This window comes from Mchenga conophoros, linkage group LG15 (assembly GCF_057382185.1).
Source record: "Mchenga conophoros isolate Kocher_MC1m ecotype Shallow Benthic linkage group LG15, M_conophoros_male_GT1.1, whole genome shotgun sequence".
In the NCBI taxonomy this organism is placed as follows: Eukaryota; Metazoa; Chordata; class Actinopteri; order Cichliformes; family Cichlidae; genus Mchenga; species Mchenga conophoros.
This window is the reverse complement of record NC_140540.1, coordinates 23,186,603-23,202,905: the sequence shown is the minus strand read 5'-3', so window position 1 is coordinate 23,202,905 and position 16,303 is coordinate 23,186,603. Positions and strand designations below refer to the sequence as shown.

The following is a 16,303-nucleotide window of genomic DNA, read 5'->3' as shown; positions in this document are numbered from 1 at the left end:
AGGCTGCGAACACGCATCATGGTCGCCGGTGAGCTCGTGCAGGAGCATCTGCGCGCGGGTACCGGCGCACCTGACGACATCACGGTCGGCAGGAAGGAGCCAGAGGACGAGGAACGGCCAAACGAAGCGGCCGGGGAGACAATCTCAAAGCGCGCGCAGGAGCTGGAGGAGGACAAGGAAGCTCCGCCTGATGAAAGAGAGGTGATGCTACCTAACGGAGGAGGAGGAGGAGAAGGCGAGGAGGAGGAAGAGAAAAGGCTGGAGACCAGGGTGTACGCCCGCCGGTTCGCCGTGCTGGCCGTTTTCAGCCTGTACTCCCTCGTGAACGCCTTCCAGTGGATCCAGTACAGCATTATCACCAACGTGTTCACGCAGTACTACGGGGTGACCAACGACAAGGTGGACTGGCTCTCCATCGTCTACATGGTGGCCTACGTGCCGCTCATCTTCCCCGCCACCTGGCTGCTGGACCGAAAGGGTCTGCGCTTAACGGCCCTGCTGGGCGCCGGCCTCAACTGCGCCGGCGCCTGGCTGAAATGCGCGAGCGTGAACCCCCAGCTGTTCGCAGTCACCGTCACCGCGCAGGTCATCTGCTCCGTGGCGCAGGTGTTCATCCTCGGCCTGCCTTCCCGCGTGGCTTCGGTGTGGTTCGGACCCCGAGAGGTTTCCACTGCGTGCGCCATGGCAGTGCTCGGAAATCAGGTCAGCGCGTGCGCGTGTCACAGATTATTGATAGGTTAGGTTTGTGTGGAGTTTAGTGAGCAGACCGAGTCAGGGGGGGATAGAGACGTGATTCTATTTTAGTGATCATTCAAAGTTTTTACAGCAAATGAACAACAAATACAATAATAACAGCCAAGAACTCACTGACAATTATTGACCCCCCAAAAATCATTGTACCCACGAACGAACAGTCTAAATTCCAACATTTTCATTACTAGAAATAGAGAAATTAGAAAAACTAGGGACCAGTGGAACATACTAGGACTAATAAAACCTAAGAATAGGCCTATAGTAGATGAAAAATAATTTCTTAGCCACAGCCAACTAATGGACAACACTATCATCACCAGATTATCAGCTCTTTATATGCTCAGTTTAGCAATAGTAATATTTGTGTAAGTAAATAATCTCTTCTTCTCTCTCTTCCTGTGCCTTTTATTTGTAGTTGGGGACAGCCATTGGCTTCTTGTTGCCTCCTGTTTTGGTTCCTAACACCCCTGATAATGTTGAACTCACAGGTCACAACATCATGATTATGTTCTACGGTACAGCTGCCGTCTCCACGGTCCTCTTCGTCCTGGCAGTGATAGGTACACATTTAATATCACACAGTCGCACGCTGGCTTACATTATGCAAAGCAGCATACGTTTTCTTGGTACTGCCAAATGTTTCAGTTGCCAGGGAGTGGTGCTCAAACTCAGACTTCTGTTGTGTACATGTGTACAGAGGCCTGCAGGTACAAAGAACACTGGCACACCTCTGCTTCCAGGTACACAGGTGTGCAAGTATGCTTTTGTGCATCTAAGGGCCAGGTTGTCTTCTTGAGACTAAGATTATTGTAAATATTCTAAAAAACACTAAGCATCCAGTTCAGGATCATGAATTGGGTTTGAGATTAAGATTCTGCATCATTCTGTAAAGTGGGGTTAATAGTAGGTGTCTTTAAATATCTATGACACCGTATGTAAACACACAGTGTTGAAACTGCAGCTGGTTTAAAACGAGCCAATCAAGAGTTGACATATTATCAAAGTTCCATTGCAGTAATTTCAGGAACTCCTGGTTTTGGCAGCTGACTTCCTGAAACTACCTCAGACTCTATAACAAATCTCTGATTTAACCTCATACTTGAATTGAGTCAAAAATAATCTAAATAAATAGTTTATAATTCAAAATGTGGGCTGTATGTACGCAGATGTGTATTATTTACATTTGATACCACATATCAATAATTTCCTAACTTTTCTGGTTCTTGTATGCTCACAGAGGCTCTGATTTATTTTCTTCTCACATAAAAGGTCCATGACTTCACTGTTTCTGCCTTTTCCACAGTCATAAAAGACAGACCTCCTCTCCCTCCCAGTCAAGCACAGGCTGTCTTACCAGACTCCCCTCCTGAAGATTACTCTTACAAACAGTCCATCCTCAACCTGGTGAAGAATAAAGCCTTTGTCCTGCTCCTCATCACCTATGGCAAGTGTAAAACACCTGACTTTTACATTGTTTGTCTTTATTTTTGGTAACATTTTGGAGACTCTTTCAGGTCAGCAGATCTAATACATTACCATTAGTCAAAACAAACCCTGGCCACACTCAGCATATTCAGCCCTGATATTTCCTCCAATTATTTGATATGATATGAAGCAGGAGTCCAGTAAAGATTGCGTAATACTACGATCATTACCTATGTTATCCGGACTTACGGCCTATGCTGTTATCATCATGATGAATAGTAGCAACTTCTTCTCACCCACCATTATCACCTATACAGATTATCATTACAATGTCACAACCTTATCACTATAAAGTTACTCCAGATAGCAGCATTACCCACAGTACTGCTACACATATTTTCTTTCATTTGGTATGCTTTCTTTTTATGCTAGAATTACTTCTCTATGCACACCTCTGTTTCTGCATTCTTAGAAAACAGCTGACCGCTGTCTCACCTTTGATAAGCTCCATTAAACAAACACTGTGGCACCAAAGTTGAATTTCATAACCTTTTTTTGCTAGTGTGTAAATTTCAAGATGCTTGGGGCGATTTGTTCTAAAAAGAGCAGCACTGGGATACTTAAATAATAATAACTGGATATGCTAATGATAACTGGGATGCTCACTTCATCTTCTCTCCAGGTGATATTTGAAGAGTCATTAATAAAACATTGTCTGAAAATCACTGAGGGTATAAATCACATCCTTTATAAAGAGTATGAGTTGAAACCCTCAAGAAAAAGGTACAGGGTATCAAACTGTTATCTTACATGATGTGTTTTCCTCATTTGTCCAAGACAATTTTCCCCTAAAGGAGACAATAAAGGCTAATCTAACACACACACACACACACACACACACACACACACACACACACACACACACACACACACACACACAAACAGAGCTGTGCATTTAGTAATTTTCCATCAAATAAACATTAACTTCTAAAGTCGCAGCAATTCATTCTTGTGCTTTGTGAGTGAAATCAGTCTGAGGCCTCTGCATCAAGCACCCTACATGAGTCCTACTGCACTGGCAAGAGGACATTGTGGGCTTTGTAGTGATGCATCCTATCTGAGGGTTGGGCTAACAGATCACATATTTTCTAAAATCATATCAGATTGTTTCTTCGATATGGGGTGCGTTAATTAAGTTTAGTAGGATTTCAGAAATATACATCAGTTTTACCCTTTTAAAACAAAGGGTATTCCGTGTCCTTGGCAGTGTACGTGGATAAATGACTTGCTAACTCTTGGTGTCAACCTACGTCCCTCCTTCAGGAAGCTGAGGAAAGAGTGAGGTAGAAAGGATTTTGCTCAGAATTGTAGAAGGAGAATCAGACCTATTGTAGTCAGAAGAGGAAGTGGAGGAGGGTAGGAATTAGAGCAAGATGGTGAAAGTGCAGAGGAGGCTGTACAAGTTATTGCAGAGCCTGAGCAGAGAAAAAGTGACAGCACCGTTATGGGTAAGAAGCAATTTGTAACCCAGGGCTTTAAAGCTTTTTGGGATTACAATGTGTACACTAAACACACACACACACACACACACACACACACACACACATAAATGTAGAATGCATAATGAGCTAAAATTTAGCTTACATTAAAAACTTTTTTTGATTTCTGTCATTAGTAATACATTTGCTAAAAGTACATTAAAGGTTGGCTCTGAGGGGAAAACAATAATGCCCTCTGGAAGGTGAGACCTCTCTTAAACGGACTGCAACAGGACTACATCAGTGCTACATCAGTAGCTGAGGAGATGTCCTGTTCTCCACTTTGTGCCAGAGAAACCAAATCCCACAACTTCAGCCTAACATACACAACACTTCGTATCAGTAATAAACTTCAGGTATAGTCATTTCCTCAAAAGTTAGTATTCCCTCCTCTGAGCTTTCCTGTTTTGCTGTCTGGCCCTTCTCTACCTCGTCTCCTGACAGCACTAAGTCTGAGTCCCCTTTCACAATTCTGAGTGAAATCCTTTCTGCGTCACTCATATCACTCTGTCATGTCACACATGATCAGTGGGAGATATGACCTAACAACCTTAGTGATAATCAGGTGTGCCGAACGAAGTTTAAGCTAAAACTTCTTTGTTAAAATCATGTTTTAGTCTTCAGACATGTTACCTTCACCTAACTGTTGATGTCCATGAAATAAAAATACATTTTACCAGAAACCCACACAAAAATGAAAACAATATCATTACATTAAACCATTCTGCAGTCAAGCAAGACCAGATGTCCTTTACATAGGACTAAAAATAAATATTTTTTTTATTTTACTGTCACATATTTCTTTCAACCACAATACTTATATTATATAAAAATAAATAAATATCAAAAACTTTGATATTTTGCTTTTTTTTGGGGTCTCAGAGGCTCAATGAAAGAAGAGCTATAACATCAATTTACAGTACATCACTACTACTAATGCTACTTTTACTGTTTGGTTCTTATTTTAATGTCTGCTTTGGGTGTTTACATTCAGAATTATACTTATTATTTATTATTTATAATTATAAACATCCAATTCTAGCTCAGTCATAATCCTCATGGATTATTTCAATTTTAAGCTAAATGCAAAACTGTGCTCACCTTTGCCTTTGCTGTCTGTCTGCAGGTATAATGACTGGCTCCTTCTACTCTGTCTCAACACTTCTCAACCAGATGATCATGGCCTGTTATGAGGTAAAATCATCCATCCGTCCCAGCTGAGACTGGGCAAGATGACTCTGGAGAAGTTATGAGTATCACGAGGTCATTTTAGAAATGCCAGTTAACATAACATGCATATTTTGGGACTGGGAGTTATCCATAGCACCCGGAGGCAAACCAAAGCAGGAACAGGGAGAGCAAACAGACTCCACACAGAGAGGCCCCACAGAGCATGTGAGGCAGTTAGTGCTAACCGCTGTTACACATTACAGTACAATAATGTAGCAGACATCCATGACTACAAACACTCATCACAATCAAGTTGATTTGATTGTGAAGAGGTTGTTATTAATAATTAACATAGTAATCGTTATTCTGAGCTCTTAGCTCATGACGATCTTCACAGTTTTGTAATTTTGATCAGGTTGATTGGTTCTGGTGTCATTAAACTGGTCAATGGATTGCTCACTAGTTTGATATACTAATAAACATATTAATAAATCTTGTGCAGACATTTTGATGTTTGCACAAGATCAAGCCCAATAACTCTGGAAACCCACTGGTTTGAAATTTCCATCTTACTTATTCTGATACTTTTGATGTTAAGAAGCTCTTTCGTTTGGTAAAAGCGCTGGAAACTTGCAATCAACATGCTTACTTACTTATTGGTAAGATAACTCCGTTTTCTTATATAGCAAGATGTTAAGTAATACCACACAACCTACTAACTTTATTCATGTTTATCTGGCTTTTTTACTTAGGCTAATAACTGTGATGCATCTGTTTTTGTTTTGATGCTTTTGAGACTTCAAGAAACAAGTAAAAGCCACCTAGAGACCAAAGTTGGGGAGTCATGAATGTGAGACATAAATGCTTTTAAAAATAACCCAAACAATAACTGGTGACAGTCAACAAAGCTAAACACCTCTCCTCCTTGCATACAAGTGTCTAATATATATACCGATTTCCAACCTCTACAACACAGAACTCAATAGACTCTTTAAGCATAAAAAACACTTAAATTACACATAAAACCATCTGATATTGCACTTTAATATCAGCAGCTGCAGTTCTGTGTGTACTGTATTTTGAGCCAAAGGGCAAAGTGAAGCCTTCAGTTCACTGTTTCTCTTTGATTTGACCCTCATGTTCTTAAAGGTTATGATGAAAAGAGCGTGAGTGTGGACGCAATGTGGGTAAAATACTGTCATCATAGTGGAAAATTGTTACTCTGTCAGCACATATGTGCACCAGCTGCTCCACTTCGACCACTGTAAACCATGTTTGTGTCATTTATGTTACTCTGGTGAATGTAAAATGCAGATAAAACAGGTGTTAGAAAACTGCAGAGTGGATGGAGAGGCTGAGAGGGAGAAATATACAGAGAGGTTATTGAGAAAGCAAAGAACAGAGCAACTTGTGACGGCTGCGATGAGACACGAGGTTATTGTCTACGGCTCTGAGTTCATTAGCTGCTTTCATGCATGCCTGCATCCCACCATAACACACACACACACACACAAAGCTAAATCAACAGAGAGCGGGCTGATTCAGTCACTTTAAAAGACTCATGTCTTTTTTTCTCTGTCGCCATCAGACACTGTACACACACTGAGTGATGGAAAAGCTGATGCTCATTCAGCTGCTGCTTGTCTCAGCAATACAAACACACACACACACACACACACACACACACACAGATCCTCAACCTTACATGACCTTAAAAAACTCTCCGTCTCTTGGCTAAACTGTTAGATGACTTTGCAGCCCTCTCCCACCAGAAGCATTTTAAACCTCTGACCCCCCTCCCCCCAGCCTCCAATTAACAGCCATCATACTGACAAAACATGTGACTTTTTTTTAATCTCCACCTGCAACTGAGATACTGTATGCTCAGTTTAAACGGAGGCTAATGCCTTTGAATCAGCTGTCTGCACTGTGGCTATTGTAACCTCTCCTCTCCTCTCCTCTCCTCTCCTCTCCTCTCCTCTCCTCTCCTCTCCTCTCCTCTCCTCTCCTCAGAACCAGGAGTTGAATGCTGGTAGAATCGGTTTGACTTTGGTTGTTGCTGGGATGGTTGGATCTATCCTCTGTGGCCTTTGGCTGGACCGCACAAAGTTGTACAAGTAAGCGACACTTACACACTTACACAAGCTATAGATATAGTTTATGTTATAGGCTGGTGTCAAAAATATGACCCATCAGCCTGCAGGATGGTTTCTGGATGGCAGAAATATTAGTGTATTTTGCACATCTTTAAGAACGGTGATCCATTAAAGGCAGAAAGACTTCCTAATAACAAAGACATTACCTTTGATCTGGCAAAGGACACTGAAGTAAGACTGTTAAACCAAGGAGCTGTGCCAGTGTGTTTCTGAGGGATATTACAAAAGGTTGATTGATTTAAGAAAAACTGAGACATATTGCTGAAAAGTGAAAAGTGTTTTTTCAGCGGTTATTATACACTGCAGTGTATAATAACTGCTATGGCATGCTATGGCATGCTATGGCAGCCTCCTCTGCTCACTGGACACTGCCACAGCAGCATTTGCTTGAATTATAAGGTCTATTTCACATTCAGCACTTTTGAATGTGTTTGAGAACAGGCTCTGAACCAACGGAGGAAGCATTTTAAGGTTGAGACAGGAAAAAACCCTCCCCAGAGAGCTGACATAACATTACTAAAATATTATTGTGAACTGTAGCAGTAAGATTCCCCTTCATGACAGCTAAGAAAAGGCTGCATACTTTTGATCATATAGAGGGATATCAGAGTTGTTTCATATGTCTGACACAAAGAGTGGTAATCCCTCAGCCAGGAGGGCAGGTACAGTAAATTAAAGCAGTCAAACACCTGCCACTTTGGCCATGATTCAGTTTCTGCAATTAAAGCTCTATTTTAATGTTTTCTCATAGTTTTTGTCAGTTTGTTTTGGTCTGTGTGGGAGAAAAAACAGTTTGATATGTTGAGAAGTATGAAGGCTGTGTTTGTGCTTGGTGACCATAATCAAATGAGTACGGGGGCTCTCATGTTCGCGCTGTTGCTTTTTCACAGGATCACCACACTGATCGTGTACATCCTGTCGTTTGTGGGCATGTTGGTCTTCACCTTCACTCTGGACCTCAAAAACATCCACTTGGTCTTTGTCACTGCTGGAGTCCTGGGGTAGGTCCAGCTGTTCTTAAGAAGCATTAAAGAAATATATATACATAGAATATATTTAGTGTTATAGTTATATTATTTAATAACAACAACAACAAACAAACCAACAGAGAACAGGCTTTACCTTCCTTTTAAACTGAGTATACAGATCTCAGTTACAAACTGATTAGCTGCTTTTCATTTTGCAGGCTCTGTTGCTGATGCTAGTACGTTAAATTAGCTTGTTTGCAGGCCACACATCTTTCAGTGTTTTTTGTTGAAACACACCCCACCCCTAGGGAGATACAGTGCCGATGTTTACATGTAAATACCAAATGAAAATACATATTCTTGCACATTATGTAGATCAGGTCATTGGATTTTGTTTTGACTCTAAACCTCGTTTCTGTGACTTCTGTGTTTCAGGTTCTTCATGACAGGTTACTTGCCACTGGGCTTTGAGTTTGGAGTGGAGATCACCTACCCTGAGTCTGAGGGAACATCATCAGGACTCCTCAATGCCTTTGCTCAGGTACTCCAGAAGCTGTGCAACACTTTCTCATACTTAAGGAGCGCCTTCTATTTGCACTATGGGCCACATCTGCAGTAAGAAAACATAAGATTGGACCTCTTTCTCCAAACAGCTTTTGATTCCTCTAATAATAAAACATTTTTTTTATCTGAAGCATTTATTTAAAGAAGCTAAATATTATTTTTCATTTTATACCTTTTGGCTACAAATTTTCCACATCTTCTTATCACTTTGCCAGTGATCAGAGACTGGAATGTTTTTTAAGGATGTAATGTACTTTATTAGCAATTGTTGCTAACATGCTATGTGGGTGTTTACTTATCTTGCAGATATTTGGGATTATTTTCACTCTGATTCAGGGAAAACTGACCACAGACCATGGCCCACTGTCTGGAAATCTCTTTCTCTGTGCCTGGATCTTCCTGGGAATAATTCTTACAGGTAAGCAGTGTGTGTGTGTGTGTGTGTGTGTGTGTGTGTGTGTGGGGGGGGGGGGGGGGGGGGGGGGTTATATGGATGTCACTATGTGTTCATGTGTTCATTAAATGAAATATTAGATTTCTAATATTTCATGATGTTTTGTTTTCAGCCTTAATCAAATCAGAACTGAAAAGACACAATGTGAACATGGGAGCAGACAGCAATCACCTGAAAGCGGTAAGTCCTTCCAGGAATGTTTCAACTAGATTAAACAGTTTAGCTAAACAGTAAAATAAAATATTAGTATTATAAAATGTAACCTAATAAAGTTCTTTGCCTCTTGAAAGTAGAGTCTTTATCCGGAAACAAACAAATGTAAATTCACACGCTTACAGAAAATAAAAATTATATTTTTATTGTAATGGCAGAAAAGTAGCAATAATTGATAGTAAATGGAAACCATTCACAGGCACCTTTCAAAATATCTCTTTTACATTATGTTGTTGGCTTTCTGTGTCCTGTACAGCTGACTGTATTTAGTTTGAGTGTCTCTTTGTGTGATATTTTAATGTGACCTTCAGAGGTGACAGATTCTTGAACCTTTCTCTACTTTCCCTGAACATTGAGTCTCTTTTTGTTTCTGTTCTGGCATTTAGCCTTGCAAATTGTCCTCTAAGCAGACAAGGCTTTAAAACCCTATCTTTCGCACATTATCTTGCTGCCAGCTGGTTGTTTCTAATCATTTTGCTTAAAACCCTTTAGACAAGCCAGGCCTTTAAATCTGTTTAAGGACTCTCCATTCAGTTGATAGACCACCTTCCCACCATCCTGCTGAGTCACAGTTGAAGCGCCCTTTAGAGACCCGAGTTTATTCAGGCTCTCCTTCGTTGCTTTTATCACGTTTGAAGTTTTTTTTAAAAAAAAAAATGGTTCACACAATCTTTTGTAGGTTATGAGGTTACCACAATTTAATAAATGCAAAAAATAAAATAGCAAAAATGATTTGTCCAACTGTTCCTTTGCTTCAGGGGTCACAAGTAATGCCTGCATGTTTTTATTGGTGCCATCTGGTGGCAGTGTTAAGAATAACGTTTTAGTAGGTGCTAAATAGAGCACAGGACTGTGCCAGCTTCAATCAGAACAGAGATTTAATCACACAAAATCTACAAATAGTAGATAATAAATTACATAAAGAGTAATGCTGGATTTGGATAAAACCCTGAATTGCCACATTTCTGAAATCCACAGCTCAGAAAAACCTAAAACCATGAGAAGAGATGTAAATAAGGAAATTGTCACGGTCTGGCTAGGGCAGACCGTATGTTGCAGGGAAGGACTCAAGCGCAGACCAAAATGAGATGTGAATAACAAAACAAGCCGTTTATTAAGGCAAGAAATGAGGGTACAAAATAATAGGGAATCGATGAAAACTAAACAATGACCTAAACTGGGTGAACTAAAACGAAACATACAAAACTCTAAACATAACAAACTGACAGGGATACCTGGAGCGGAGACATAGGAAACAACGGAACAGTACAACGGACGACCTGACAAAGAATGACTGAGAACACACAGACTAAATGGACACAGGAGGATAATGAGGGAAGTGGCAACACATGGGAACCCAGCTGACACATAAACATAATTACGTCACAGGGGGAGAGTAACTGAACATGATGAACACAGACACACCAGACCTCTTCACAATAAAACAGGAAACACAGTGAGATATAGACATGACAACCTGAACTGACAACATAAGCCACAGACATGAAATACATGAAAAGCAGGGGAGACTTAACATAGTGGAAACACGAGGGGAAAATAACTAGAAACACCTAGGCATGATTATGATGAACTTAGGAAACCTGAAGGCTACATAAACTAAACACAAAACGCTGGGTCAGCAGACCCAGGATCATGACAGAAATATCTTATAGTTACAAGAGTCACAGGAGTTGTTCTTTTGTGGGTTATTTGGCAGTTACTAGAAAAAGCCCAAAAAGAGATGTGTGCATCAAGTCTGATTAATTACATTACAGTTCATTTTGATTTCTTGTTTGTGTCCCAGCTTACTACTGATTGTCCTGGAGACTGCCCTTCAGAAAAGAAATCCAATGGAGACAAGATGGAGCCCTCAGTCAGCTTCTCTCGTGAAACCTCACTGTGACCTGCCAAGTCACACAATCACAAACAAGTGAGACTATCTCCCTGCTCCCGTGGGAAACAAGTTGGCATCAAATACCTACAGCAGTACCTGCTTTTTGTTGCCAAAAATCTCCTCCTTAAAACTTGGAAAGTTGAAGGCGCCGGGCGTGAGCCAGGTCTAATTAAAGACAGCCACAATCTACAGGTGATTTAGGACAGGTGTCTCATGGATGGGATTGGTTAATGTTGTAACCAAGCTGCCTGACTCCTTTCAAAGCTCCTGGAAAGATTGTTGTACACTGACATGCAGAAGACACTCCATTGCACTTTACTTGGCTGTAGGTAAAGGCTGGCACTCTTAGCTGGTTAGTGAAGGAAAACTGGCTGGAACCCCCCCCCCCCCCGCCAGTCCCAGACGACTGTGACACTGGTTCCTTCAGTTTTATACTGCCACAGATGTTAGGCCACCATTTCCTGAGTTTACTTGAATTATTCTTTGAAGCTCTACTCTAGATGTGAATCTCACTGTAAATATCTATTAAATTTTTTTACATGGCAGTAATCAAAAGGTCCTTTGACTCAGATTAACTCCTGGAATCTGTTTCAAACCTGCTTCAGCAAAGAATACAGAACATGTTTACTGTTTTCTATAAAGCAGCATGAATTGACTGTGTATAAAGGATGGATGTAGGCACTGTGACATCACCAACCCACAGTTTGAAACCTCAGCATTAGCAATTTGGAAGCTTCCACGCCGTGTTTCTTTTGGAGTCAGAAGTGACCATATTTAGATGAGAGGGTGGGGTGCTAGCTAGGGCTCAGCTAACTTTCGTTAGCAAACTGCATCCATAAAGTGCACAGGTCCACAAACACTGATCCTAAATAGTTCCAAGTAAAAGACTTCAAATTATGAAAATAATAATGAATATTTAAGTTTCACGGACAGCTTGGATGGGCTTTTCCACACAGACAGCCATTAAAAGTCTTTCACAAAGCATCGGCACAATGGAGACGTCAATTTAGGGAAGTTGGTTTAAAAGATTCAGTTCAATGACATTTTATTTATACAGCGCTAAATCACAACAACAGTCGCCTCAAGGCGCTTTATATTATGAGGTAGACCCTAAATTTATACATACAAAGCGAAACCCAACAATCATATGACCCTCTATGAGCAAGCACTTTGGCGATAGTGGGAAGGAAAAACTTGCTTTTAACAGGAAGAAACCTCCAGCAGAACCAAGCTCAGGAGGGGCGGGGCCATCTGCTGCGGCTGGTTGGGGAGAGAGAAGGAAGACAGGGTAAAAAGCATGTTGTGGAAGCGAGCCAGAGATTAATAACTAGTATGATGACTAGTATAATGCAGAGAAGTCTATTAACACATAGTGAGTGAGAAAGGTGACTGAAGAAGAAACACTCAATGCATCATGGGAATCCCCCAGTAGCCTATGCCTATTTTAGCATAAGTAAGTAAGGATTCACGGTCACCTGGTCCAGTCCTAACTATATGCTTTAGCAAAAAGGAAAGTTTTAAACCTAATCTTAAAAGTAGAGATAGTGTCTGTCTCCCAAATCCAAACTAGAGCTGGTTCCATAGTCGAGGGGCCTGGCAGAAAGTTACTTGCCTGTGTGGCACACCTGTGAAATAAAGGAGCCACACCCTCACTTTAAGCCTTTAACTTTATCCAGATGGATGGTTATAGCTAAAAAGAAACTCAGCTCTAGTTTAGTTGTCATGGTGGGAGAAATTAGCTTCGCCCAGCTGTTTCTTGTAAATATGTTATTTTCATGTCATGCTGAATTTGGGCATTTCAACATGGGCGTCTCTGGGAAATGACTCGTTTTTTGCGCCAATGGCAAGTGGCCAATCAAGGAATTGCACTTCTTTGCTAGATGATGTCTAAAAATCACCATGAAGACCTCATTGCGTTTAACTGTAGTTTCTTTTTACCGCAGCATTGTGTATAGATGTGTGCTGTTTTGCTGGACACATTTAAAGCTCCAGTGACATTTCATGGTGACTGAATGCACCTACTTGCTACGTCCCCCCCAAAAAGGTTCAATAGTTAAGGAAATGAATAATCCCTGAGCATTGTACCTTCTTTCTTCTGTTTACACACAAAGATAGTGTAGGATCAGAACACTTGATCTTAGAAGCTCTTTTTATAGAGACGCACACAATCATATCCTAATGTGAACACATGCAGTCACAAAGAGCAAATAGTTTAGTTATCATTTGGAGGGAAGGCGAAAGCTGATGACATGGTAACTCGGCGGTAATATCGCTCAATAAAACAGATTGTGGAACTCATAAATATGTGACAAGTGGAATGTGCTGCAGTGTTTTCCAAATTTGGACCAAACAGAATGTAGCGCACAGTTCAGCGCACAATTTTAAACACAGGCACAACTTTAGGCCTTTTTCTGAAATACATGATTTCAGTTTTAACTCTATCCGTTATGCATGTCATGGCTGGTCGAGCTGCCGTTTGTGGGACGAGGAAAGCAGAGTGGACAGGAGAAGCACAAAAGTTTGACATCTGAATATTCTCAGTTTAATATTCCTACTGTATCCATAAAAGTTTTTCTTTTTCCTTTTAAAGTCTTGCATAAACGCAGATACTTTGGTCTTAGCTGACACGTAGCCTTGTTTCATGTTTGTGTCCAAGCTCGTAAACCTTGTAAGAAACATTTGTTTTCACTTATTTTGACCTCATAAGTCCTGGTCTATAATGTGAAATGCATGAAGTCAGACTTCGATTCTATTTTTACTTAAAAATTGTAAATTAGAATAAATAACAGACTTATTGAGTAAGTCTCATTACAAATGTACTAAATAGGATGCAACAAAGCACAACAAATCATATGCACCAGGTGGCCTCTTCAGTAGATGTGCCGCACTTGTCAACCTTAGGGCTAATTTGTTATGGCTACTCCTCATACTTGATCGGTAGGAGGGCTTAAAAAAATCGGGCTCACCATCACAGACATTTACCTGTCCATTCTTGTGTTCTTTTAATTCAGCTAAGAACTGAAAAGATGTAGAAAGAGAGCGTTTGTCTTCCTCCTATGTGCAAGATTTTTTGGTATAAACATTTATTTTTCTGCTTTCTGCTGCAATCTCACCAACTCTTCACTCCAAGAGGATTCATGTCAGTTGACAGGGTCTCTTTGTTTTTCTGGAATTTGTAAGTAAATAAATATTGATTGACAATTACATATTGATACCACAACCTCAAACATTTTACTTTTTTATACCCTTACCTTTGAGATGGTAGGGTATTTCTCCAAACAACTGTTAAATCCTCCGTTAAACCTTTCTTTTTTCTCAGAATCTTTAAAATACTTTTATTTTATGCATTTTTCCTGTTTTCTGGCTTCTTGTTAATCAAGATATGTTTTGTTTTTTTTACTTTTTCTGACTCACTGATGTTTGTCATTTTTATAAACTACTAAAAGGTTTTATCTGGAATATAATTTGATTTTATTTATTTTCAGTCTATTTATTTTCCTGTGAGTATGTTACAGAAAACAGCACTTAACAATTACAATGATGAGGTGGTGAATAACATGGCCTTGTAGTCTGAAAAGACTTCAGCCTCTGGGGTAAAAGTATTTCATATTTTGTCAGCCATATTTTACACTGTCAACATCCAGTTTTGAACATTTCTTCATGGAAATAAATTATGTGAAATCAGTAAAGCATTATATGCTTCCTTTGTCTTGGGGATACTGTTTGCATTAACTGGGTCACTGGATTTAGTGGCTATTTTATATCAGCATTAGAAACAGTTTTTATGCAGCAGATGTTTTTAATGCTTTTGCATGATTGACAGTTTCTGTTTTCTGACATGTAAAAATCAAGTAGTTGAGGGTAGTTTGCGACTTTTTGTTCCCCCACACAAGTTTAATCTTTAAAGGCTAAATAGACCAAAACAAGCTGCTGCACATCGCACTGCATTGAGCCCCTAGCTCACTGGTATTCTCTCAAATGGTCAGCCAAAAGTTAAAAATAAAGAAAACTGGTTAAAAATTTGAATTTTTGCAAATGTGGAGGACTATTTTTTTTTATCTGTGGATGGATACAAGAGATGTACATAAAACTTTTACCGGACTTTTTCTTGTTTTGGGTCTTTGTAGAGAATTCTGTTTTGACTGTAACAAAAATATGAATAATGTCACTTACCCGTGAAACAAGGATGTATATTGTAAATCTCAATGCCAATTATTGTTGAATATTTTCAAAGAAATAGCACAGTAGCCAAAAGTAGCTTTTATTTTCAAAGAACTTGTTATCCAGACAAGTGAAACTTAAAATAAGAAACACCAAGAAAATATCTTGTTTTTCTTCACTGTCAATAAAAGCATTTTACTGTAACATATTTGTTCTTACAGACTTTTTCTCGACTCAATAAGTAAACCCAGAAGTGAACAATCAAGCTGATCTACCTATAAGTTCATTTACCTGAAAGTAACAGACAAAATAAGTTGCGTGCGAGCGACAGAGGAAAGTTGTTGTTTGAAGCTGTGGGCAGTTTGATAGTATGAGGTTGTAAGAATGTATTACGGATATTTACCAGAGAAAGACAAATACTTTATAAGACACTGCATAAAAATAGCATACTGAGGTAGGAGGGTTCTTCCAGGAACTGTGACACTGTTTTCCAGAGAACTGATCAGTAGGCGGTGACTTTGTACCTGTGTTATACCATAGATGGTTACAGCTGCGGTCACAAGTTTATAAAAACTCATCCTGAGCAAGAATTTCCTGTTAATTCTGGACTTTTAACAATTTCTTTGAACTGCTCTCTTTCCAGGATGCCATGATTGTAGTATGTAAGCCTTTAATGACTTTAATAAATAAGAATTAGGTGCATATAACAGCACAGTGGTGCAGTGGTTAGCACTGGTTTCTGTGTGCAGTTTACTTGTTCTCCTCATGTTTGTGTGGGTTCTCTCTGGGTACTTGGCTAATTGGGGATCTTAAAAAGGCCATAGGCGTGAATAGTTGTCTGTCTCTGTGATAGCCCTGCGTCAGAGTGGCGACCTGTCCTGGCCCCCATCCTACGATAGCTGGGAAGGACTATCCTTGTGTATGTGTGTACATTTTCCAAAGAGGGTGTTGGTTTATGTATTGGTGAATGTGGCTTGCAGTATCAGTACTTACCAAGAAAGGTATAA

General features: G+C 39.9%; 1 protein-coding gene across 2 annotated transcripts; it reads left to right on the top strand.

Moving 5' to 3' along the window:
* Positions 1–18: 18 nt before the first annotated feature.
* Positions 19–15,504, top strand: flvcr1 (FLVCR choline and heme transporter 1). 2 transcript variants are annotated; one of them, XM_085245776.1, is made up of 10 exons: positions 19–702; positions 1,169–1,313; positions 2,057–2,197; positions 4,843–4,910; positions 6,900–7,003; positions 7,933–8,043; positions 8,446–8,551; positions 8,881–8,992; positions 9,141–9,208; positions 11,046–15,504. In XM_085245776.1, exons 1-10 carry the CDS (start codon positions 19–21, stop codon positions 11,142–11,144), a joined length of 1,638 nt encoding a protein of 545 aa, XP_085101902.1. In that variant the 3' UTR covers positions 11,145–15,504. The 2 variants fall into 2 exon arrangements, with proteins under 2 accessions (XP_085101902.1, XP_085101903.1); XM_085245777.1 differs by lacking the exon at positions 11,046–15,504 and adding an exon at positions 10,471–11,026.
* The last annotated feature ends 799 nt before the right edge of the window (positions 15,505–16,303 follow it).

What these genes read in the sequence shown, in the direction of transcription:
- flvcr1 (XM_085245776.1), top strand. Translation starts at nt 19, where the DNA reads ATGGTCGCCGGTGAGCTCGTGCAGGAGCATCTGCGCGCGGGTACCGGC. An exon ending in TGATCATGGCCTGTTATGAG is followed by an intron (nt 4,911 to 6,899) that starts GTAAAATCATCC and finishes TCCTCTCCTCAG; the next exon opens with AACCAGGAGTTGAATGCTGG. An exon ending in GTCACTGCTGGAGTCCTGGG is followed by an intron (nt 8,044 to 8,445) that starts GTAGGTCCAGCT and finishes TCTGTGTTTCAG; the next exon opens with GTTCTTCATGACAGGTTACT.